Raw genomic sequence first — 27767 nt, 5'->3', positions numbered from 1 at the left:
TCACACTTACAAATTGAACTCTTCTCAACCATTGTTTATAGAACCATGTTTTACACAAAAACTCACTTAACTGGAATAAGCAGCCATTTAAAAAACGGAAAATAACACATATTCAGGGAAATTATTTGATCTGTTCATTCATGATAATCTGACAGGAAATGCTGCAAACTGAAAATCTAGCAGCACTTGATGTGAAGGAAGTCATCTTTCCTGGAAGACACTACAGCTGCCATACAAAATGACTAAGAATTAATTCCCCTGTGGCAGTCTAAAACAGTGTGCACTGATTTACATAAATTCTGTCCAAAAGTGCTTCTTGCATTAATATAATATAATATATGAATTTGCTGTAGTGTTTATGCACTTTACTTTTCACAACCACCACACCCTCTGGGCATGTCTGTGGACAATGTCAACAGTGTTTCATAAGGTGTGCTGCAGACTGCATTTACTACATGTGATGTAGTGGGTAGATAGAGTGGGATATCACTTGCTCAATCTTCAGCCTGCAGACCTATGAAGGAAGGAAGGGCATGAATATAATACATCGCACTTCTATCCCACATATCGCCCCCTCACCGTGTGCACAATGCTACACCTCTAGGGCACAATGTCTCCCGTAATACAACTGTAACACACTTAGATGTGATGTAGACATTTAATGTTTGTTTTTAACCCACTTCATTTAAAGATTAACAATATTTTTAATAATCTGTGGTTTTTCCATCCCCTGCAACATAGAAACTATTAGTCCTACGGAAAAAATGTACTAGGAAATATTTTTTGCTAGAAGCTGTGGTTTTTGAGTTATTCCAGAAAAACAGAAGGGAGACCTTTCAACCAGCCCCTCCCAGTGTTAACAACCCACCTGTCATGATTCTTAGTTTATTGTTTCTGGCACTCTCCCCTACCACTGAGCAAAAATTTGTGGCTGCATGAAGTTTTTCTCCTAATTTTCCTTCATTGACTTGATTAGCTGTAGTTACATTATATTGCGATCAAGACAATTAAAATGATAGTGCTCCAGACACATCTTAGACTGGTGATTGTTGAGTTACACACCTGAGCTGTCCAATATGAGCATGCCACCACAAAAATAACAGAACAGTTCAGAAATATTTTGTTAGAGGGAAACACAAAAAGTAAAATCTATGTATTATAGGTAAGCCAAACTAAATGTTTAGAAATGAAGTGTTGATCCATATTATTTTGTCCAGGTCTTGTTTGTGTACTATCTACATTTCTATACATACTCCTAAAACCCCTATAAAGACTGTGGCAGAGGGTATTTAATACCCTACATGCCCAGTCCATTCACAGGTGGAGCATGGGAAGCATGAATACTTCAATGCCTGTGTACAAGGTTATTTGCTCAATTTTATCTGCCAAATAACTATGGAATCAACACACAAATGGGCTGAAGAATATTTATATTTTGTGCCCTACAAGTTAGTTCTTAAAACTTTTTAAGTAGGTTCTCATGAGTTGTACACTATCTTTCTTTTGAGTATCTACCAACCTTTGTGCAATAGCAATGGAGATACCATTGAAGATAGTGTTGCCAAAGCAGAGTTACAAAACACAGCCTTCCGAAATGCCTTCACCAAAGAAGACAAAGTAAATATACCAGAATTCGAATCAAGAACAGCTGCCAATGAGAGTAACATAGAAGCAGGTAATCTCGGAGTAGTGAAGCAACTTAAATCAAACTTCCTGGCAGATTAAAACTGTGTGCCCGACCGAGACTCGAACTCGGGACCTTTGCCTTTCGCGGGCAAGTGCTCTACCATCTGAGCTACCGAAGCACAACTCACGCCCGGTACTCACAGCTTTACTTCTGCCAGTATCTCGTCTCCTACCTTCCAAACTTTACAGAAGCTCTCCTGCGAACCTTGCAGAACTAGAACTCCTGAAAGAAAGGACACTGCGGAGACATGGCTTAGCCATAGCCTGGGGGATGTTTCCAGAATGAGATTTTCACTCTGCAGCGAAGTTTCATATCAGCGCACACTCTGCTGCAGAGTGAAAATCTCATTCTGGAAACATCCCCCAGGCTATGGCTAAGCCATGTCTCCGTAGTATCCTTTCTTTCAGGAGTTCTAGTTCTGCAAGGTTCGCAGGAGAGCTTCTGTAAAGTTTGGAAGGTAGGAGACGAGATACTGGCAGAAGTAAAGCTGTGAGTACCGGGCGTGAGTCGTGCTTCGGTAGCTCAGATGGTAGAGCACTTGCCCGCGAAAGGCAAAGGTCCCGATTTCGAGTCTTGGTCGGGCACACAGTTTTAATCTGCCAGGAAGTTTCATATCAGCGCACACTCCGCTGCAGAGTGAAAATCTCATTCTGGCAACTTAAATCACTTAATAAAAGCAAGTCTTCTGGTCCAGACTGTATACCAATTAGGTTCCTTTCAGAGTATGCTGATGCATTAGCTCCATACTAAACAATCATATACAACCGATCACTCGACAAAAGATCCGTGCCCAAAGACTGGAAAGTTACACAGGTCACACTAATATTCACGAAAGGTAGTAGGAGTAATCCCCTTAACTATAGGCCTATATCATTAATGTCGATATGCAGCAGGATTTTGGAACATACATTGTGTTCGAACATTATGAATTACCTCAAATAAAATGGTCTATTGATACACACAGTCAACATGGGTTTAGAAAACATTGTTCTTTTGAAACACAACTAGCTTTTTATTCGTATGAAGTGTTGAGTGCTATTGACAAGGGATTTCCGATCGATTCCATATTTATGGATTTCCGGAATGCTTTTGATACTGTACCACACAAGTGGCTTGTAGTGAAATTGCATGCTTATTGAATATCGTCTCAGTTACGTGACTGGGTTTGTGATTTCCTGTCAGAGAAGTCACAGTTTGTAGTAACTGACAGAAAGTCAGAGTAAAACAAAAGTGATTTCTGGCGTTCCCCAAGGTAGTGTTATAGGTCCTTTGCTATTCCTTATCTATATATACAATTCGGGAGACAATCTGAGCAGCCGTCTTAGGTTGTTTGCAGAAGACACTGTTGTTTATCGACTAATAAAGTCATAAGAAGATCAAAACAAATTGCAAAATGAGTTAGAGAAGATATCTGAAGGGTGCAAAAATTGGCAGTTGACCCTAAATAATGGAAAGTCAGAGGGCATCTACATGAGTGATAATAGGAATTCATTAAACTTCGGTTACATGATAAATCAGTCTACACTAAAGGCCGTAAATTCAACTAAATACCTAGGAATTACAATTACAAACAGATTAAATTGGAAAGAACACATAGAAAATGTTGTGGGGAAGGCTAACCAAAGACTGCATTTTACTGGCAGGACACTTAGAAAATGTAACAGATCTATTAAGGAGACTGACTACACTACGCTTGTCCGTCCTCTTTTAGAATACTGCTGTGTGGTGTGGGATCCTTACCAGATAGGACTGACAGAGTACATCGAAAAAGTTCAAAGAAGGGCAGCATGTTTTGTATTATCGCAAAATATGGGAGACACTGTTACTGAAATGATACACGATTTGGGCTGGACATCATTAAGAGAAAAACTTTTTCATGGCAATGGACTCTTCTCACGAAATTCCAATCACCAACAATCTCCTCTGAATGCAAAAATATTTTGTTGACACAGACCTACATAGGGAGAAACAATCACCACGATAACATAAGGGAAATCAGAGCTCATACAGAAAGAAACAGGTGTTTGTTCCTTCCGCGCACTATACGAGATTGGAATAATAGATATTTGTGAAGGTAGTTTGATGAACCCTCTGCCAGGCACTTAAATGTGATTTTCAGAGTATTGATGTAGATGATATTATGAGAAAGATTTGACAAAGAACTGAAAGACCAAAGCGGAAAAAAGGCCACTGGAATAGAAGAGATTCTCTGAGAATTAATGAAATCATGGGAAAAGCCAGCCATGACAAAATTATTCCATCCAGTATGCACGGCATATGGGACAGGTGAGATACCCCTCAGACTTGACCAGACCAAAACTCATAATCTAATAAGCACCAAGTCCAAAGAAGGCTGCTGCTGACAGGAGTGAATACTACTGAACCATCAGTTTAAGAAGTCATGGTTGCAAAATATTGGCATAAATTATTTAGAACAGAATGGAAAAAGTTGCTGAAGCTGGCTTCAGGGAAGATCAATTGAATTTTGGAGAAATACAGTAACACACAATGCTGTACGGATCTTAGGACTTCACTTAGAACACAGGCTCAAGAAAGGCAAAACCCACAAGTACAGCATTTTTAGAATCAGACAAAGCTTTTGATATTGTTGACTGGACTACAATTTTCAAAATCTTGAAGGCACCAGGGATAAAACAAATACAGTGAACAAAAGGTTATTTACAGTTTTCACAGGAACCAGATGGCAGTTATAAGAGTATACGGATGCAAAATGGTGGTAGTAGCTGTGAAGAGAGGAAGATAGGATAGTAGCCTATGTCCGGTGTTATTCAATCTGCACACTGGGCACACAGTAAATGAAAACAAAGAGAAAATTGGAAAGGGAATTTAAGTACATGGAGAAAAAATAAAAACTTTAAAGTTTCCCAGTGACATTGTCATTCTGCCACAAAGGATTTTGATGACCATTCGGATGGAATGTATACACCTTGAAAAAGATATTATAGCATGAACATCAATGAAAGTAATTATGGGTAATGGAGTGTCATCCAATTAAACCAGGTGATGGAATTAGGAAATGAGAAACTAAAAGTACCTGAAAACGAGGAATTTGTTAGCATCTGTAAGTGTTAGGAAGCCTTTTATGACAGTATTTGTTTGAAGTATAGGCAAGTATGGGAGTGAAACGTGGACAATGAGCAGTTTAGATAAGAAGGTACTAGAGATTCTGGAATACAGGGCTGCAGAAGAACGCTGAAGGTTAAATAGGTAGAGCGAATAAAAAATGAAGTACTGAATATAATGGGGGTCGGGGGAGGGGAAGAAAATTTATGGCATGACTTGACTGAAAGAAGGGATTTGTTTGATAGGACACATCCTGATGGGTCAAGGAATTTTCAGTTTGCTAATGCAGGTAATGTGGGGATTAAAAATTATATAGGGGGACTAAAGTTTGAATATAGTAAGCAGGTTCAAGTGAATGGAGGTACAGTAGTTTGACAGAGATGAGGATGCTTGCACAGGATGGCGTAACATGGAAAACTGCATCAAACCTGTCTTTGGGTTGAAAAATAACAACAATTAAAATCTTTGCAAATATTATCATTCAACCTAAATCCCTTGTTAGGTGTTCCACCCCCTTGAGGTCTATGGAGCTAAGCACACATGCAGCACAGCGTATAGTTGTGTCAGAGAGACCTTTGATGTAATCTTGATAGGCACTAATAGTTACCAACAGTAATAAAAACCATACTGAAGCAATGCCAGCAATGAATGGAAAAAGACTCTTGGCAGCAGTTGTAAAATGTGGTGGTAGTCTATGATATTACTCTGTAAAATACAAGATGTAAAAATAAACAATACGACTACAAACCCATTAGCCTCAATACTAGGTTGCTATTGCAATATATTTGTCACTGGAATCAATCCCTCACCAATTTGTATTTTTAAGAGCTTAAGTTTATTCTTCAAAAGTTTTTGTATAATCATGCTGCAATTACCATTTACATAGAAGTAAGTAAAAAGCAGTACATCAATTTAAAATTCCTTATAAAATCAAATAATCTCCCTGAAAGTGCTTTAAACTATTAACAGATGTGTTTCATGATAACACAGTATCAGGAGTATCACCAATGGTCTTCTGGAGTTTGGTGAATGTGACTCCGATCCACAACTGCACTGCTGGCCATTAAAATTTCAGCACCATCAAGGTGGCACGCAACAAAGTGCTACATGTTCAGACATGCAAATGATCAGAATTTCAGTACAACCACACAAATTACATGGGAGTAACTCCATGTATATTCTGTACATAACAAAGGATTACACTGAAGTTTTTACTCAGAAACTGCAGTTGAATGTTGGCTGATTGTGGAAAGATCACGTTATGCCTCATTTCAGAAGGAGATTTATTTACCCGCATACGTACAAATTTGACAGCAGAAGTATTGTAGCTCCTGAGACAGTGGTTTACATTCCAGTGCTGTCATTGCTGACATTGGTTGGGATTCCATGACTGTTATGCAAATATGAAATTGATGGATTCAGGAGGGTCATACTCAGTGCCACAAGTTATTTGCTATCCTTGCTGTTGTTGCAGTTTTAGTGGGCGGCAATGTTCTTTCGTATTATGAACAGCACTGTAACATATGAGGATCATTTGCAGAACAGTCACGAGTACATACACAATATAAATTGACAGCTAAACCTATAAATTAAAATCAGTATGGAATATTGTTCAAAGTGAGACAGGGACAGTAGCCATAGCCAATGACAATTTCTATTAAAGGGAATGGGAACACTGACAAAGTTGTTGTTAAACATACCTGATAAATATGAACTGTTTTCCATACAGTAGGTGAGAAAACTGATGTAACTAGTCACAAAGAGAAAGTAAACCAGTGGACAAAAGAAGTTACAATGGGGAAAGTGAAATAGAAAACTCTCTTTCATCATTTGTGAAGCACAGAAAACTATTAACTTCAAAAACAAAAATTAATATGGAGTTGTTAGTAACTCAAATAAGACACTAAAAAGTGATTCTGTAATAAGTAATGTTCTTAGCCACATGTGTCATATATATTTAATGCAAGGGATTTTCTCACACAGATTAAAATATGCCACTATAAGACTTCTGTATAAGATGATGTCAATTACTTTTCGCCAGTCTTACTTCTCATACGATTTAAAAAACGAAAAGGTTTTTTTAAAGATAATGTACTCTACAATTCTCACTGACATGCACACAGGCTGAGTGGCCCTTTTGAAATCCAATCGAAAATTCACTGACCATATAAAATTTTTAGTTGATAATAAGCAACCAGTTGGGGAATATTGAGAGTTGGCAAGGCACTGGGTCAACCACAGAATTTTATTACTACAGGGATGTAAATGTAATTTAAGACAAGGCACCATATTGAGAACCAATATATCAGAGATATCAATCCCATGCTGGTGATCAAAGTATTATTTATTAAAATGATGACTACCTCCAAATGGCAATCCACCTACAGAATATAGTGTGAAAGAAATATATCAAAATTTCAAAACAAAAACTGGAAGTAATAAGTTGCAAGGCAGTGCATAAAATGTGAACAAAGATTTGCAATGATGGTTGATCAATACCATAGATGTCACCCTCACTTAGTATGTGACAAGCTACAAAAACAAAATAAAGATTTCACAAATAAGATCAGATAAAACATACTGCTGAATTCCACATGGCAAGAGGTAGTGCCCACAGTATTGTATGGATAGGAAGCCTGGATGTTTTTTTAAAGGAACTATCAAATATACAGGTAGCACAAATGAAATTCCTACCAAAATTTAAGGGTTGTGAAGCAATGAAGACAAAGACAAGAATGTAAATAATTTGGGAGTAAGGAAGGCCACTCACCAAACAGCAGAAGTGTTGAGTTATTGACAGGAACACACAAAAGACAAAGAAAACTTGCTAGTTTTCTGAATAGATCTTTTGTCAAGCTAGATTTCTCCCACATTACTTTAACACCATGGTACAATTTTCTGCACTACTTCTTAAATAGGAACTAAACTAGACTAAGATGAAACGAATTACACAAAAAAATTAACTTCTCTAACATGATAATATGACTGACACAACCTAATGCCTTCATTAATCATCAGAAGATCCCTACTGTTGACATCATCATTAAAAAATAGAATAAAATAAAATAATTAAGGCACTTAGTAAAGTACTAACAGCTGCCTCAGTAGAGTTATTCTTTAGTAATTCTATATGATGACTCTAACAATGGGAAGTTCACATCAGAATATCAACAATATGGTGGAAACGATAGATTACTGCTCACTGCAAAGATGACACATCGAGTTGGAGGCAGGCACAATGAAAATACTGTTACACATTCAGCTTTTGGCCAAAGCCTTCTTCAGAAAGGGAAAACCACACATATTCTCACAAGCAAGCATGCTTCATGCACAAATGAGTGCTACCTCTGACCGCTCCTAAGTGGTTAGAGAGGGCAATCGTGTGCACGAGGAATTCTTGCTTGTCTGAATGTGTGTGTTCTTTCCTTTCTGAAGAGGCCTTTCATCAAAAGCTCAATGTGTACAGAATTTTCATTGTGCCTGTCTACATCTCAATATATCATCTTTACGGTGAGTAGCAATCTATCTCTTGTATGATTATTCTGCAATTCACACTCAAGTAATTGGCTGAGGGTACATGGAACCACTTTCAGACTATTTCTCAACAATTTTACCCTGGAATAATGTGACAAAAATTAACCCCTAAATCTTTCAGCAAGCTCCAATTTGTCTTATTTTATTATAATGGTAATTTCTTGCTTTGTTGCTGTGTCTGACAAAGTAACCCATTATTACACTGGTGGGTGACAACTCTTCAGAACATTGCCCTCATGCATGATACTTGCCAGTTGTTACTGACATGCTGCCAATGCAGCACATGAATAGATGTCAGTAAATAAGGTAAAATGCTTCAAATTTTTGAGTGTATATAGTGATGGATAAAAATGAAAGGAGCATATTACAAAGCTTCTCAAAAAATTAAGTTTAGCCACATTTGCTTTTTGTGTAATTGCTAGTCTTGGAAACAAATGTATTACTCTACTGACATATTTTGTATATTTTCACTCAATATTGTCGTATGTAATAATTTTCTTAGGTACCTCATCACTTAGAAAGTATTGATTGCACAAAAGTGAGCCCTATGAATAGTATGTGGTGTTAACCTGTGGTCATCATGTAGGTATTTCAAGGACCTAGCCATTTTAACTGTGTCATTACAATACATATATTCACTTGCGGAATTTCATAAATGATCCATCAAAATTTGAGAAGAACTGAGACATCCATACCTACAACACTAGAAAAAAATTGCCTTTATTATCCATTATTAATAACCTAAATAATTTCTCCTGGACAATACCTATTCGATGGACAAATTCCTATTTAAAAATAGATGCATCTTAAAAAACAACTTGTTTAAGTGTAGTTGCACAATCAGGACTACAAAATAATGTGTTCAGTAATGTCAACACTAATCATGTATGCATGTGCTGTAAACTGATTCATTCCACATTATTTCAATAAAAGAACCATTCATATGTTCTACAGAATGGGTAAGCAAGTAATTAACAAACTAACCTGTTAAGTCACATTTCTTAGGGGGGCCAAAAGTGGCATACTTTGATGTGCCTGGTAATACACTCAAAATTAATTATGTCTTACACACAACTAAGAACATTACGTATTATAGGGCCACACTTGAGTCTGGTTGCAGGTTTCATCAACTCCATACAAATTTAACTTTCAAGGGTCATGACGATTTTTGTTATTTCATATGTAGTTGTGCAAGAGATTTTCATGTCACTTTATGTCTCTCATATTGCTTCTTCAGTGTGTTGATTTGCTACCTCTTTTGAAATCCTTAAACCAATTTTCTGAAATGTTTTGGATATAATTATATAAACACCTGCTACACATGGACCACTTTAATTGAAACAGAGTCATATTGTGTGGCTTACTTGTTTGTCTGTCTTTTAACAATGTTCCATTCTCATTTAGTTTTACCATCTCTTATGTAAATTTTTGAAAAATGTGCATACTCCTTAATTTTTCTGAGAGTTTTTAAATATTTTACAGAACTGTTTGTGTGATTAAATAACTTCTGGATCCTTATTTTTTCAGACTATTTTGTAAAGTCCCTTTCCTTTCAACAGATATTTAGATACCTGTAATCATCCAAGATTTCCACGAAGACTTGTAGCACTGTATTGAGGAAAGTGCTTCCAAAATGGTATACCAACTTATTAAGTCAGAGGATTAATTATTAGCTGGCATTAAGCTCACTATATACTTCATCGCAGTCCTTATTTTTCTTAAGATTCGTCTAAAATCTTTCATTGTTTTGTCATTAATCACATTCATTATGTTCTTTGAATAGCACCTAACATAGGGCAACAGCCACATGCGGTGTGGATTTTAAAACTCCAGTGACCTTATTCTTACATGAAGTCATGACTTTTCTACTTATACATAAATCAAGTGCCTAATTTGAATTTCACTTGTAGTGTACCTGTATGCTGTGCCTGTTAAGTGACTCCCTGTCCTCTGAATTTGATGCATTGCCCAGAAATAAGTGTGGAACTATCTCAACAGGGAAGTCCCGATCTTCTTCTAGACCCAAAGATGAATCACAGCGGTCATCTGAATCTGAAGAGTCTGTGCTACTTGTAGCAGCAGAAGATGAACTACCACATGAAGAACCCATATGATGGTGCTGCCTCTGAAACAAGAAATAAAAGTCATCTTTATACACTGAAACACAGAAATAAATATTCTTAAGCCAGCTGAGAGGCTAAACAGTAAACAAATTTCTATGTGTTATATTGTGGAAAAAATAATGATACCCAATACTGTAGTTAACAAAGTCACAACGGTATTGATGTGTTGTTCATTCTTCCATTATCTATTGCACTGTGACAAACATAAAGTGAATGCTGCATGGGTCTAGCAAGAATTCTGATTATGTGAGGACTACAATACAAGTTTCATATCCTTCAAGCAGAGAGATTTTCATGGATGGCAGAATATTAGCAACAACTAATTTTTAATAATGAGAAAGGGGATTTCTTTTAGAACATTCCACAATATAGCTGTCAGAAGTTGATTTTCTAGTTTCATAACCAGAGCTTCCATTATTCTGCTTTCCCTTAACTCTGGTCCTTCATTACACCTGCGTGATCAAAGTGATAAAAAGTGCTGTAAATTACACACTCTTAATGAAGATGAAGTGAAAATTCAACTCATAGTGTCTACTGATCATATGTGAGAAGTCTTGGGTTTATACAGTAGTTTTGTGAATTTTTTTAAATTGGATCTATTGAAATACCAAAACCACATGGAATCATTTGTATGGTTTATAGCAAACAGAAATTCATACAAAGCTGGTGAATTTTTGTACAGAGTATGTTCTCTGACTTTGAACAATTAAGATGAGTGTAGTTGTACCTTAAAGAGACCTGAAAACACAACCACAAGGGAAACATCAAGAAAAGATGCAATATGGTAAAGGATGGCCAATGATTGAGGATTTCAGAGACATTTCAGGAGAGTGATGGAGAGAACTCAATATGAGAGAGCTTTGTTCAAGATTAGTGATGAATTTGCTGACTTATAGTAAAACACAAATGCACAAAAAAACCTCTCTGCAATGCTTGGACCATTTCAAAAAGAATAACTAATTCTGAGCACCACTTGGTTATCTTGTTTTGTAGGTCAACTGCTTCTCACTAGAAAACAAATTGCAACTAAAGCAAAAATGGTAGGCAGTAAACTATAGAGAAAAGGAGAAGCACATTTAATATGTGAGAAAGGTGCTTTTTGTGTTTTGAAGCATTCTTGTAGTTAATTACCTTTCAATGGGCAAAACAAGGACTGGCAAGTACTGCACTAGTCTTTTAGATCAACTACATGAGAATTACAGTGAGAAGAATCCTGCTTTGCAATTTTTTTTATCTTCCATCATGGCAATGGAAAGTGCTTCAACAATGGGAAAACAAACATTTTGCCAGGTATGGCATGCCATCCGCATATATTTCCATCTTTTTTGCACAACTAAAGAAATTTGTGGTCGAGAGATGTTTTGAGTCCAAGAGAAATTTCATGGCAGCTGCAGTTGGAGTATCAGAATCACAGAGAATCTCATTTCTTCAATAGAGATTACCACAGAGAAAACTGGATGAAGGACACTGACCTAAAATGAGACTCACCAACAAATAGTGCAAAAACAGTGTTTCACTGCCAGTCAGAAGACTTTTCACCTTGCATCTCTCTTCCATATAACATTCTTGTTGAAGACATAGGAAGTAATTATGGATTCCTCTTTCTCAGTTCTCTAATTTTTTCTAAATTACTAAATATGTTTTCAAAGTGCATTAAATAACATTCTGTGAAAAAAGTAAAAGTCAATTTCAAAATGTTAAAATCATGACTCGACTGACATGCTAATGAGTGCTTACCTTCAGGAGAGGCAACTCTCAGTACTGTTGACAGAAACAGAGCGCAACACTTTTACTCGTTAGACCAACAGATTTCCTCCAGGAGGAGATAGAGATTTTTTGGTTTGGGGAAGATGCCCCTAGGCTGTGGCTAAGCCATGTCTCTGCAATATCCTTTGTTTCAGGAGTGCTAGTCCTGCACGGTTCGCAGGAGAGCTTCTGTAAAGTTCGGAAGGTAGGAGACGAGGTACTGGCGGAAGCAAAGCTGTGAGGACGGGGTGAGAGTCATGCTTGGGTAGCTCAGTCGGTAGAGCACTTGCCTGCGAAAGGCAAAGGTCCCGAGTTTGAGTCTCAGTCTGGCACACAGTTTTAATCTGCCAGGAAGTTTCAACTGAGCTACCTGTCCCTCCCCCTCCCCTTTCAACATCCCTTTTTCCTTCCCGTAAAAGGAGCCTACAGAAACCTATGGTTGTTCTGAATGGTAGAAGAGCTGTTGTCTATTTTCATGTGCCTCCCGTTCCACCTTCCAGTTTTAGTACAGAAAACAGAAATAATAGAACCACAAAAGCCAGTGAGCTTATAGAATCTGTAAGTGTACATCTGCACCACCCATGGTTTCTGCACATGCAAGTGATTATATCCTGTTTCTTGTACATTATACATTTATTTATCATTTCTGGTGAATAATTCCCATCTACTTTCAGAAATTACTTGCTGATATTTATAATTAAGTAATCCAAACCTTGCAGGTCTGCAATGCTGGTGAAATCCGTAGGCTGCGGAGCCCCATGAGAGGCACAGCAACAGACTCGGCACCTGGGCCAGTGCTCACATCACCTGCCAGCTCACTACAACTGTCACACCATTCCGGGTAGCAAGAGCGAAACTGAGAGAAGCCACCTACAGAAACAAAAAGACCAAAATTAGCAAACTACAGAGCAATTTTCTTTACACAACTTCATCATTACTTTCTTGAAAAACACAGCATGAGAACATAATTACATGTTATGTGGATAATTTTACTGTAAAATATTTATGAAATAAAATCTAAAATTAAAATAAAAGGTATGTGACCACAGTGTACTACAATATGATTATTCAAACTAATAGACTGAGAAAGCATGACCATTCCTGAAGGATAGCTGAGGAATGGTAATGAATAAAATTTTCAAACAATTGAACCAGTATGTCAATGGCAGACAAAGAAGGTTCACAAATTATGCAACAAATTTTGGTAGTTTCAAATGAAAGTACTTCAAACAACAACAAAGACACAATTCTACCCACTCAGAAAATTGTTAATGAAATACTAAACAGGACTATGTATCTGTCCCCAGAAGGTACACCAATAGCAACAATAAACCACCTCTTTAAGTCATCTGTTTTACAAAATGGCTCTAAGCACTATGGGACTCGACATCTGAGGTCATCAGTCCCCTAGACTTAGAACTACTTAATCCTACTTAACCTAAGGACATCACACAAATCTATGCCTGAGGTAGGATTCGAACCTGTGACCCTAGTAGCAGCGCGGTTCCGGACTGAAGCGCCTAGAACTGCTCGGCCACAGCGGCCAGCCTTCTACTTTACACTGAAGAACTAAAGAAACTGCCTAATATCATGTCGGGGCCCCGCAACCACGCAGAAGTGCTGCAACATGATGTGGCATGGGCTCAACTGATCTCTGAAATAGTGCTAGAGGGAACTGACACCACGAACCCTGCACGTGCGTCCATAAATCCGTAAGTGTACGAGGGGAGGGAGATCTCTTTGGAACAACATGTTGCAAGGCATCCCACATGTGCTCAAAAATGTTCATGTCTGTAGAGTTTGGCAGGCAGCGGAAGTATTTAAAGTAAGAAGAGTGTTCCTGGAGCCACTCTGTAGCAGTTCTGGACATGTGAGGTGTTGCAGTGTCCTGCTGGAATTTCCCCAAGTCTGTTGGAATGCACAATGGACATGAATGGATGCATGTGATCAGACAGGATGCTTATGTATGTATCACCTGTCCGAGTCCTATTTATATGCATCAGGGGTCCCATGTCACTCCAACTACACATGCTCCACACCATTACAGAGTCTCCACCAACTTGAACAGTCTCCTGCTGACATGCAGCGTCCATGGATTCATGAGGTTGTCTCCATACATGTACACATCCATCCACTCGATAAAATTTGAAACAAGACTTGTCTGACTAGGCAACATGTTTCCAGTCATCAACAGTCCTATGTCGGTGCTGACAGGCCCAGGCAAGGTGTAAAGCGTTGTGTCATACGGTCATCAAGGGTACGTAAGTGGGCCTTTGGCTCCACAAGCCCATATCGATGATATTCCATTGAATGTTTCACATGCTGACACTTGTTGGTGGCCCAGCATTGAAATCTGCAACAATCTGCAGACGAGTTGCACTTCTGTCACACTGAACAGTTCTCTTCAGTGTCATTGGTCCCATTCTTGCAGGATCTTTTTCCGGATGCAGCGATGTCAGAGATTTGATGTTTTAGCAGATTCCTGATATTCACAGTACACTAGTGAAATGGTTGTATGGGAAAATCCCCACTTCATCACTACCACGGAGATGCTGTGTACCATCGCTCGTGCACAGACTATAACACTACATTCAAACTCACTTAAATCTTGATAACCTGCCATTGTAGCAGCAATAACCAATCTAAAAACTGGGCCACACACTTGTTGTCTTTTATAGGTGTTGCTGACCGCAGTACCGTATTCGGCCTGTTTACATGTCTCTGTATTTGAATATGCATGCCTAAATGTGACTGACTTTGGAAACTTTTTATCTATGCCAGAATCACATCCAATTCTACTGGGGAATTTACTGTGATATGATTGTACTGCAGTGTGCTGTAAAATAATGCCTCCAAATCCGTTAATGTAAAAAATCTTACACACAAGCTTCATTAACATTCTACATCTTTATTCTTCATGTCTACATATTTATTTCTCAGCACAGTCACCCTGGCAACAAACACATTTCTCCCAATGAGAGACCATTTGTTGATACCATCACTGTAGAAAGTTTGACTTTGTTGATGGAGCCACAACATCACTTCTGCTTGCACTACTTCATCACTATAAAAGAAAATTCCTTCAAGGTGTTCTTTAAGTTCTGGAAACATAAAAACTGGATGGGGCCACACTGTAAGTGTACAGATGACGATCGATGGCAGCGAACCCAAGGTGTCAGATTATTGTTAATGTTGCAGCACTCGCGTGTGGTCTGGTATTGTCATGCTGAGAGAGAGGCTACTCCAGATGTGGATGGACTCTTCAAATCTGCACTGTCAGTTTTCTGGGGATTTTGCAGTATGTAGCAGAGTTGACAGTGTTGCCTTTTGGCACAAATTTGAAATGCACCACACCATGAAGATCCCAGAACACTGTGAGGATGACTTTGCCTGTTAATGGCCAGTCTTCAACGTCTTTGTGTCAGTGATCCCTTGAGGCAGCACTCCATTGAGGCTCTCTTGTTTTAGGGTTCAAAATAGTCAACCTAGCTTTCATAGCCTGCCACAATGTTGTTATGGATACCATCACCTTCAGGCTCAAAGCTGTACACATCTTTCATTCTTCTGTGGATTTCAGTTGGAGGCATATTTTCTGGCATTATAAACTCAATTACAGCATGGTGTTTGTCATGCACTTACATAGGTACGTGACACACTGTCATATTACATGCTACAACTCAGAGGCCTCTAGCGGCAGATGGTTGCAACTCACATCAGTGAATGGCAAGCTGACCGAGTAAAATGCATGACATATTAAGAACAGAAGAAAAAATTCTGAGGCATTAAATTTCAACACGTCCTTATACGTTGTGTTTTGCAGATTAAGCATTATCTGAACTCTAGAGCATTAAGCTTGGAACTTTATGTACTTGCATCTTGTATAATACAGACACCATGTTTCCTAATGGCAGCTTTTTAGAAAGGCAGAAAGGGCTTACGACTCCAAGGGTGCAGGATGAACACAGGATGAAGTGAACAATATAGCAACAATCAAAACTGTAGTTTTAAACTGTCAAAGCTGTGTCAGTTCTTAGATGATCCCACCAATCCTTTGTCATCTCATTGAGATCGGTTGTTTTGCTTGTGGTCCACGTCTTCCCAACACAGTCTCAGGGAACACCTGATGAAGACGTCGAGTTACGGCGTCGAAATATCGTGTTGGGAAGACGCGGACCACCAGCAGAAAACCCAATCTCGACAAGATGGTGTAGCTATGTTGGGAAAGAACCAGCGCTCCAACTGCGAACGGAAAGCACTTAAGCTCAAATTGTTACAGGGATGGAAAGCTGGCTAAAGCTAGAGATAATGTCACCTGAAAGTTTTATAAAGCACCTAACGGTGTTTAGGAAGGCTCGATTAAATACAATTGGTGGCAGCGTCTTTGTTGCTGTTAGATGTAGTTTATCTCATAGCGAAATTGAAGAAGATAGTTCCTGCAAGGAATACATTAATAACTGGTTCCTTCTACCGACCCAACCCCGTCCACCGCCCACCCAACTCAGATGATACAGTTTCTGAACAGTTCAAAGAAATTTTTAGTCTCATTTGAAACAGGTATCTCACTCATACAATTATTGTTGGTGGTGACTTCAATCTACCAGCGATATGTCGGTGAATATACAATGTTAAAGCCGGTAGTAGGCATAACATCGTCGTAAATGTTACAGAATGCTTTCCCCGCAAATTATTTTGAACGATTAGTTCAGGAGCCCACTTGTCTAAATGGTTGCGTAAAGATACTTTACTTCTTAGCAACAAAAAATCCGGAGCAAATAGGGAGCGTCATGACGGATACATGGATTAGAGACCACAAGATCATTGTAGCGACGCTGACCACCGAAACATCCAAATCCATCAAAATTAAACGCAAAATATATTTAAAAAGCAGATAAAAATTCGTTTGCATCTTCTTAAGAGAGAGCCTCCACTCCTTCCCAATTACCTACGTAATTGTAGACGAGACGTGGCTTAAAAATCAAACAGTATCTGAGGCAACAGAGAGATTTAAACCAAATAAATTAATAAAAGATGGTGCTAATTCCCCATTGTACACAGAACAACTCAGAACATTGTTAGAGAAGCACCGAAAAAAGCATGCCCGACACAAAATTTCCAAGACTGGCGGAGTTTTACTGAAGCTAGAAACTTAGCGCGGACTTCAATGTGAGACGCCTTTAATAGCTTCCAAAATGAAACTCTTTCTCGAAATCTGACAGAAAATCAGAAGAGATTCTGGTTGTTCGTAAAGTACACCAGCAGCAAGACACAATACCTTCACTGTGCGATACCAATGGTAATATAACCGATGACAGCGCCACTGAATAGAGGTATTCAACACAATTTTCAGAAATTCCTTCACCAAAGAAGACGAAGTACATATTCCATAATTCGAATCGAGAACAATTGCCAAAATGAGTAACTTACAAGTAGATATCCTCGGTGCACCGAAGCAGCTTCAAGCACTTAATAAAGCTAAGCCTCCCGTCCAGATAGCATACCAATAACGTCTTTTCAGTGTATGCTCATACAATATATAGCCCCATACTTCGCAGTAGTATACAACCGCCCGCGCGACGAAAGATCTGTACCCGAAAGCTGGACACCAGTACTCAAGAAAGGAAATAGGATTAACTCTCTGAATTATACACCCATATCGCCAACGTCGATTTGCAGTAGGATTTTTGGAACGTATACTGTATTCGAACATTATGAATTACCTCGAATGTAACGGTCTACTGACACGCAGTCAGTGCGGATTCGCAAACTACCGTTCTTGTGAAAAACAATTAGCTTCTTATTCGTACGACGTAATCGGTGCTATTGGCAGAGGATCTCAAATTGATTCCATACTTCCAGTAGGCTTTTGAGAACGTTTCTCGTGCGTGATTGTGGAGTATCGCTTCAGCTGTGCGACTGGATCAGAGATTTCCTGTCACAAAGGTCACAGTACGTAGTAATCGAGGGAAAATCACCGAGTAAAACAGAAGTGATATCGGGCGTCCCCCAAGGAAGTGTTATATGCCCTGTGCTATTTCTAATCCATATAAAAGATTTAGGAGATATTGCGAGCAGCCCTCTTAGACTGTTTGTGGGTGATGCTGTCATTTGCCGTCTAGTAAAATCATAATAAGATCAAACCGAATTGCAAAATGACAGACAGAATGGTGCAAAAAGTGGCAATCGTCTCTAAACAGGGAAAGTCTGAGGTCATCCACATGAGTGGAAAACGAAATCCGTTGAATTTCGACTAAATACCAAGGTATCACAATTACGAATAACTTAAATTGGAACGATCGAAGATAAGGTTGTGGGAAAGGCGAAACAAAGACTTATACTGGCAACTTAGAAGACGCTGCAGGTCTACTAAGAGACTGCCTGTACTACGCTTGTTCGTCCTCTGATCGAGTACTGCTGTGCTGTATGGGATTCTTACGAGACAGGTTTGCCGGAGGACACAGAAGAAGTTGAAAGGAGGGCAGATCGTTTCGTATTATCACGAAATAGGGGAGAGAGTGTCTCGGATATGATACGCGAGTTCGGGCGGCTTCATTAAAACAAAGGCATTTTTTGTTGTGGCGAGATATTTTATACGAATTTCAGTCAATAACTTTCCTCTGAATGTGCAAATATTTTGTCACCAACGCACATCGGCAGAAACGACCATCATAATAAAATAAGAGAAATCAGAGCTCGCCCAGAAAGATTTAGGCTAAATGTTCATTTTCCCCACGTGCTCTTAGAGAATGGAACAGTAGAGAAATAGTCTGACGGTGGTTCGAAGGACACACTGCCTGGCACTTAAATGTTAACTCTAGAGCAGTCATGTAGTTGTAGACGTAAAGACGCTTCTGGCAAATGAAATTCACCTCTAAGACCAGAACTTGTGTATCTGGATTTTTGTCAGCACTTGATCCATCTAACTTCTGTACTGGTAAGGACTATTCTTACCGTTTGTTGGTGAAATGCTTGTGTGGTATGACTGCCTCACAGTGTTAGTCACATTTCCATTTTTATATCACTGGTAAGTGACGAATGTTATGAAAACAAACACTCCAAACCGACGTTTCACGTAAGTCACATGCAACGAAAATCTGTAACGCAACCATCTGTGTGTGGCGTGTTTATAATTATGTTTTATTTATATTTTAGGACAATTAATCTATAAAAAACACACCACATGTCATAGAGAAAGCGTGTAAACCGTCTGAGGATGAATCACAACGATTCGAAACCTGTAACGGTACCCTTTGAATAAAGGAACTGAAAGTAAATTTGTGGCTGGTTGCTGTTCTAACACCATAAATTTTAATGTTCAGATGTCTTTTCTGAAGGTATGTGTATGGAATATAGCATTATATTGAAGTGGAATGTGGGCAATAAACAGATCAGAATTTAGAACGATTACTTGAGGAACATTGCTCTCTTTTTTAAAACTATTTATAGGGTGTGGTCGACGTTATATCCAAAATAATGTGGAAAAACAAAGGACCGCAAAAGATCGGAAGGCGTCTCCAGAATCCCTACGTGTGGAACTGTTTGAACATAATATGATTTCACCAAATAGTACCATACACTTTCTGAAGATTGAAAAAAATACATGTACTAGGCGATATTTCCTAATGGTAAGTATGTTGTATAGCCATATCCAGCAGGGTCATGTTGCCAACGGTGAAATGAACCAACGATGAAAACGAGTAAGGAACTATCTAGACTCGTGGATCCAAACCAGGCAGTAGTTTTCCATCTAGTCCACGCCTTACCCACGCAACTAGAGGGCAACTCCACGATAGCTACTTCTACTTGGGCATGTTCTGTTCTCCCCATGCCTGAAAAGGAAAATTAAAACGGCTGCCGTCCATGAATCTGGTAATTTTCCAAGTAAGACCGAGAAGGATTTCTTTGGTATTCCATGAGAAACATTGCAACATGCTGTAATGGATTTCGACCTGATCTGGTGACATATCCGCTGTAATCCAGCTCCGACATTGGGAATGGGTAGTTGTACACTCCATTAACGGTGGAAATTAAATCCAAACTGCTCTTCTCAACAGCTGCTCGGTAGCATCAGAGGACTGAATGCTAATTGTCAATAGCTGTGATTCCAGGGATATTCTTCGGCATGGTCTGGGCAACGTCTTCACCGCCCTTTCTCATTATGGCACTAACGTGGCACCTCACATCTCTAATCTAACGCGAACGAAGGAAGCTCTCTGCAGATGTCCGCCCGCCCGTCTGCACACCAAGGGGGCAGGCAGTTGCCTTCATAGCTGACAATGGAAAACAGCCACCCATACGTAGAGTTTGTCGTAATGTCCTAACAGAACAAGATGACTACACTGTGTCCAGTTTGCCTTGTTGAGCACTCACCTTTGGAGATTTCTTTCGGACACTGATTTGTCTGCTAAGCGTCTGATTGCCGTCAAATCGTGTGCGCCGCGTTGCTATTTTGATGTGCCACCATTTGAACGGTGTTAAGTAAGTACTCAAATTCGTTGGAAACAGACGCTTGAGTAACAAAAATATCGGTGAGTGGAGTTGGCTGACTATCACGAATTGTAATACCAGACAGACCGTACATTGTGCAGCAAACTACTCGCAGTTCGATTCTGGACAACAACAACCGGGTTGCCATACCATCCACAACTACCAACCCACCAAGAATTATAGAAGTCGTCGCCCCTACAGATGTGCCCAAGCTCACTGGATCGCTGACTGAGCAAAGATTAGCATGGCCTCGAGCTATTAATTAGGTGTGTCTAATTTAGTTCGTTTTGTCTGTATAACGATATACTCGTATCCCCGTCCCGTTTGTGTAATATCTACGTTTTCTGTGTTCCAGTAAGATTTGTGATTAAAAGTTGGGATGGTTTGTCCTATAAACGCAGGACAATTAGTTGGAACGTGACCTGCAATGCCCAATTCGTAGGAGTCCACAGTTATTGGGCAAAGTAACAAACTGCTTTCTTCCAGGAGTATTAGTCCAGCAAGGTCTCAAAAAATGGTTCAAATGGCTCTGAGCACTATGGGACTTAACTTCTAAGGTCATCAGTCCCCTAGAACTTAGAACAACTAAAACCTAACCTAAGGACATCACACACATCCATGCCCGAGGCAGGATTCGAACCTGCGACCATAGCGGTCGCGCGGTTCCAGTCTGTAGCGCCTAGAACCGCTCTGCCACCAAGGCCGGCCCGCAAGGTCTGCAGAAGAACTTCTGTCAAGTTTGAGAGGTAGGAGACGAGGTATTGGCGGAAGTGAAGCTTGTGAAGTGAGTAATGATTGGCTACTCAGTCGGTATAGCAATTGGCCGCGAAAGGCAAATGTCTCAGGTTCGAGTCCCAGTGCAAAACACAGCTTAACCTACCAAAGTGTTCTTTAAACCTGTAGCTATAAAAGAGTGAAATACGAAGTTAATTGATCCAAGACTAACTAGCGGAATAACAAAACGAATGGTGATTGTAAGCTCGCTGCACAAAATATTGTGCCACTCTCAAAATACACTGTTCGAAAGAATTATGGAAAATGACTTTGGACGTCTGCTATACGCCATTGAGAAATAACTGAGGACTGGGTAACTTATTACATTATATCTTTACCTTTCATAAAATAAGTACACTACAAAACATCATTACATTCTCGATCGTTTACGTAAAAAGAACTGAAATGTCCGACAAGGGTCGAAAACAAAGTAGAAACACTCATCATCCAGTAATTCTGGGAGCTTTTCATCGGACTTTGCGAGCTTCAAATAACAAGTATGCAACTTCCTGGCAGATTAAAACTGTGTGCCCGACCGAGACTCGAACTCGGGACCTTTGCCTTTCGCGGGCAAGTGCTCTACCATCTGAGCTACCGAAGCACGACTCACGCCCGGTCCTCACAGCTTTACTTCTGCCAGTATCTAAGCCATGTCTCCGCAGTATCCTTTCTTTCAGGAGTGCTAGTTCTGCAAGGTTCGCAGAAGAGCTTCTGTAAAGTTTGGAAGGTAGGAGACGAGATACTGGCAGAAGTAAAGCTGTGAGGACCGGGCGTGAGTCGTGCTTCGGTAGCTCAGATGGTAGAGCACTTGCCCGCGAAAGGCAAAGGTCCCGAGTTCGAGTCTCGGTCGGGCACACAGTTTTAATCTGCCAGTAAGTTTCATATCAGTGCACACTCCGCTGCAGAGTGAAAATCTCATTCTGGAAACAAGTATGCAGCACGTGAGCGTTTATCACTGCCTGACACCCACACGGCATGCTCTGCATAAGTCTATGGAGGTCACCCTGCGGTATCTGTTCCCATTCTTCAATGAGAGCCCACGAGAGTTCTTGCAGATTAATTTATTTGTTATTTTCTTTTAGACTTATCTATATGAAAGAACAGACCGAACGTTGCACATGTATTGGCGTGAATAAAGCACATAATATTTTAACATAATGTCAAATGTGTTAGTAATAACCAAGCATTATTTTATTAGAGTTCTTGGAGAATCTGTAGTGGAATAGGACGACACGAAAACGTTTGTCAAGCTTGTCCTATAAACAGATTATGGGCTTTAGGTGGGGACTCAAAGCCCGCCTTTTCATTAGTTCAAGGTGCACGCTTCGCAAGACATCCTTGCTGATGCCCGCCAATGGGTCCCGGCATTAGAAGGAATTCAGAGCCACCACTGTATGCAGCATCCAGCACATGGTGTGACAGGATCTGTTCGACCTACTGCGTCGCGATAAGGCGACCATGGACAATGACAAGATCCGCAAGGCTGTCAACAATGATGTCTCCCCACAACATTACAGAACCTTGGAAATCTGTCGATTTCCTGCACATCTGGGAGATACCGCTCACCACGGGTTTCCACACACGAACACGGCCATCACCCTCCGTCAGTGACTGTCTGGATTCGTCTGAGAGTAACACGTTTCACCATTCTCAAATTAACTTGTTCATTGCAGTCTGATAGGACGCAGCGGATCCAGTGGCCCTTCTGAGATCATCTTGCAGTGCTCTGGCAGTATCCGTGGGACGTCGCGACGCACAGATGGCAGGCTATCCGTCTTCGCGTGAGTTGAAATGCGTCGGCGACTTTGTCCAACCAGCCTGGTGTACTGATCTGTCTACCTGTAACGTGTCCACGATCTATGGATGACAGAGGGATAGACATTGGTATCTGCAGCAACAGGACGGAAAGCCCATCCTTTTTGGATCAAATAGACCGCTCTTGCTACTTGCATTGCTTTGCAATATCACACTGCATGTGTCTTCTTGAATACAACGTCCACAACAGACGACTGCCATCTGTGTACCTCGCTTGAAAACAATGCGACACTGGTACTCACCTCCTACTGAGGGGTCACCTGACACTGCAGTGCATGTCACAGCCAATAGATGGCGAATGATTGTTGCATACATCGAAAGTGGAGATCTCAAGCCCTGAAAAAAGACCGCAGGTACCGACTGTATCGAAATTGATTTAACATACCAGACGTCAATCCACATGTTCCCCTAATTCTTTGAAACAATGTAGCACATTTGTCGCCTCAAGCGCAATTTAACTGGTACCACGCGATCATGAGACTCTCCGCCATGACGTAAACCGTAGCAGTGAAGTAGTATGTACGTGCCAGTCGTTTTGTGAAGTCATAGCAGTAAGATGGGCCGATGAGGAAACGTGACATTGTAGTAGAAAGGAGCTATCGTATTTGGACGAGCCGATGAGCACACTGAGTAAAGTTGTCCCATTTGTTGGTGTATCAACGCGGACTGCCCAACCTGTCAACAAGGAATAGTCTGCCGCTCGCAGCCATGAAACACGGCGTCAGGACAGGGTCGTAAAAACATACCAACAGGCAGGAACTTAAGACGAGTATCACGCCCTATAAGTGATAATCTGTTTCAACCCCAACAGGGACTGCCTGTGTCAGTGAATGAAGGTATATCACAACCAGGTTCCGAACAAACACTGCGAAGAGAACTACATGCAATGGACGTTTTCTCACAGTGGCACAGTAAGCTGAACGTTTTCAATGGGGTAAACAATATAGTAGTTCACTGTAGGCGAGTATTATGGCCCGGCGAGCCGCTATTTTACCTATTTTCAAATGATGCATGGCGTCGAGTGCACCGACGATCCACTAAGACGTTTAACCCGCAGTGTCTGGAGGGTGTGGTTCAGACGGAAGCTGAATACGAAATAAATATTCCAAAATTCGAATCAAGAACAATCGCCAACATGAGTAACTTACAAGCGGATATCGTCGGAGTAGTGAAACAAATAACTAAATAAAATCAAGTCTTCCGGTCCAGATTGTATACCAGTTAGGTTCCTTCCAGAGTATGCAGATGCAACAGCTCCATACTCAACAATCATATACAACCGCTCGCTCGACGAAAGATCCGTACCCAAAGACTGGAATGTTGCACGGGTTACACTAATATTCAAGGCAGGCAATAGGAGTAATAAACTAAATCACGGGTCCATATCATTAACGTCGATATGCAGCACGATTTTGGAACGTCTATTGTGTTCGAACATTATGAATTACCACGAAGAGCACGGTCTACTGACACGTAGTCAACACGGTTTTAGAAAACATCTTTCTAGTGAAACATATTAAGATATTTACACATACGAAGGAATTTCAAGTTGATTCCGTATTTCTAGATTTCCAGAAGGCTTTTGACATTGTACTTCACAAGCTTCTTATAATCAAATTTCGTGTTCAAGGAATATCGCCTCAGTTATGCGTCTAGATTCGTGATTTCCCGACAGAGATGTCACAGTTCGTAGTAACTGACGGAAAATCATGGACCCTCTACTGTTCCTTATTACTGTAAACGATTTAGGAGACAATCTGAAGAGCCATCTAAGGTTGTTTGCAGATGATGCTGTCGTGTGTCATCTAGAGCAAAGTTATCTGAAAATCAAAACAAACTGCAGAACGATTTAGATAAGATAACTGTATGGTGCGAAAATTGGCAATTGACCTAAGTAATGAAAAGTATGAGTTCATCCACATGAGTGCTAAAATCAATCTGTTAAACTTGAGTTACACGATAAATAAATCAACTCTAAAGGCCGTAAATTCAACTAAACACCCAAAATTACAATTACGAACAACTTAAATTGGAAAGAGCACACAGAAATTTGTAGTGAGGAAGGCGAATCTAAGGCAGAATATTTAGAAGATGCAACAGATCTGAAGAGAATGCCTACTCTACGCTTCTCCATCTTCTTTTGGAGTACTGTTGCGCGGTGTGGGATCCTTACCAGATAGGATCAACGGAGTGCATCGCGACAGTTCAAAGAAGGGCAGCACGTTTAGTACCATCGAGAAATAGAAGGGAGTGTTACAGAGACATGATGCGGGATTTTGATCGGAAACCGTTAAAACAAAGGCGTTTTTCGTTGTGACGGAACTTCTCACGAAAGTTCAATCACTAACTTTCTCCTTGTGATGCGAAAATACTTTGTTGACGCCGACCTACATAGGGAGAAACGATCAGCATTATAAAATGAGGGAAGCACAGAAAGACATAAGTGTTCTTTTTTCGACGCGCTGTTCGAGAGTGGAATAACAGAGAATTAGTGTGAAGGTCGTTCTATGAACCCTCTGCCACGTACTTAAGTGTGATTTGCAGAGTAGCCATGTAGATGTAGATGCCTTGTGATGTTCCGCGTCTTTTGCATGACGAATTGGGCACACTCAGGTTACAATGAAAGTGAACCAAGACGTTTATTTCAACATTCACGGTGATCGAGAACTGGTTTTTCTGTTAGATTTTCGTTATGAGTGTGCCGTAGGCACTTCCCTCTTAACAGATGACATCATCAGAGTTCCCAGGGCTACAAGCATACGTTCCCGGTTTGACGAACGCCCAGAGACGCTTTCGCACCTCGGCCGGAATCTAGATTAAATTAGATTAGATTTACTTTCATTCCAACTGATCCGTAGTGAGGAGATTCTCCAGGATGTGGAACATGTTCAAATGGCTCTGAGCACTATGCGATTTAACTTCTGAGGTCATTAGTCACCTATAACTTAGAACTAATTAAACCTAACTAACCTAAGGACATCTCACACATCCATGCCCGAGGCAGGATTCGAACTTGTGACCGTAACGGTCGCTCGGCTCTAGACTGTAGCGCCTAGAACCGCACGGCCACTCCGGCTGGCGTGGAACATGTCAGAAAAACAACAATACATGATAAATATTTACAACTAAAACAAATAAGCTGACGTACCATTCCACAGGTCCCAAGAGGAATGATCGTCATTTTTTAATGATCACTATATGAAAGAGTCATTTTACAAATACTAATGCACTGAATTTAAAATAAATTTTTTTAAATTTATTTATAAGGTAATAAACTTGTAATACAGCTACTATAATACTTATTTACAATGAACACATTACTGCACTGAAATGGTGCAGAAGTTAGATTGTACACACACACACACACACACACACACACACACACACACACACACACACACACACACACACAATGAACACATTACTGCACTGAAATTGTGCAGGAGTTATATTGTACTTATATATATACGCAAATCAGTTGGTTTTACTGAGAAATTCATCAATGAAGCAGAAGGAGTTGGCCACCAATAAAGCCTTAGGCTTCTCTTAAACTGAATTTCATTCGTTGTTAAGCTTCTTAGGGCTGATGGCAAGTTATTGAAAATGTGTGTTCCTGAATAATGCACACCTTTTTGGTGGTGGTGGTGGTTAGTGTTTAACGTCCCGTCGACAACGAGGTCATTAGAGACGGAGCGCAAGCTCGGGTTAGGGAAGGATTGGGAAGGAAATCGGCCGTGCCCTTTCAAAGGAACCATCCCGGCATTTGCCTGAAAACACCTTTTTGTACAAGACTAAGTGACTTTAAATACCTGTGAAGATTATTCTTATTTCTAGTATTGATTCCACGAATTGAACTGTTAGTTTGAAAAAGTGATATATTTTTAATGAAACGTCTGGAGCTATTTGGAACAATGGAGAAAACGTAGCTATTCACGTCTCCGCAGGTTGGTAGCTCTAAGCTTATCAATGAGTGACTTCAGCTTTATGATCCATACCTGACGAAACGTTTTGGCCCTTTCCCGCCGAATTGAAGCCATTAAAAAGGCTAGAGGCGGTATTACATGGCAGTAACATGGATCCTGGGGGTGACTAATTTTTTGTGCGGTGTCCTTACATGAATTCTCCGCAAACGGAATTATCTAAGACCGAATATTATTCACAGGCGGGCGTCAAATCGAGGCAACCAAAGCGCAAGGAAAGTGTACAAATGGAAAGTGTACAAAAGCTGCGAGGCATCGCGGCGGCAATCGATAAGGCAGCGGCTGGAAGCGGGCACGGTTGTAAAGCGAGAAGTTTTTGGGCGGCCAGCGGGCCGGGCGGCCCGCGCAGCCGAGCCGAGCCACTGCCGGCGCCGAGCGCGCTGCGTGACGTGACCGGATGCGGCGGGCCACGCCCTGCGCTGCGCTGCCGCAGACGCCGCCGCCGACGCCGCCGCCTCGCCCTCTTACTTAACATCCGACACTATTTTCTGACTCGCAACGACTGCAGCGAGGGTATAAATCGTGCTAGCGACAGATAAT

At 40.4% G+C, this 27767-nt stretch overlaps 1 protein-coding gene across 1 annotated transcript in view; it reads right to left on the bottom strand.

Moving 5' to 3' along the window:
- LOC126471593 (dual specificity protein phosphatase Mpk3) overlaps positions 1-27767 on the bottom strand; it is a 164363-nt gene that overhangs the window by 13555 nt on the left and 123041 nt on the right. The window contains exons 2-3 of the mRNA XM_050099828.1: positions 12887-13044; positions 10221-10430 (exon numbers count right to left, since the gene is read on the bottom strand). Coding sequence (XP_049955785.1) covers positions 10221-10430; positions 12887-13044 — 368 coding nt within the window. The remainder of the gene's footprint in view (positions 1-10220; positions 10431-12886; positions 13045-27767) is intronic.

This window comes from Schistocerca serialis, chromosome 3, assembly GCF_023864345.2.
Source record: "Schistocerca serialis cubense isolate TAMUIC-IGC-003099 chromosome 3, iqSchSeri2.2, whole genome shotgun sequence".
Lineage (NCBI taxonomy): Eukaryota > Metazoa > Arthropoda > Insecta > Orthoptera > Acrididae > Schistocerca > Schistocerca serialis.
Note: the sequence above shows the minus strand (reverse complement) of the source record. Positions and strands in the feature narration are given on the sequence as shown.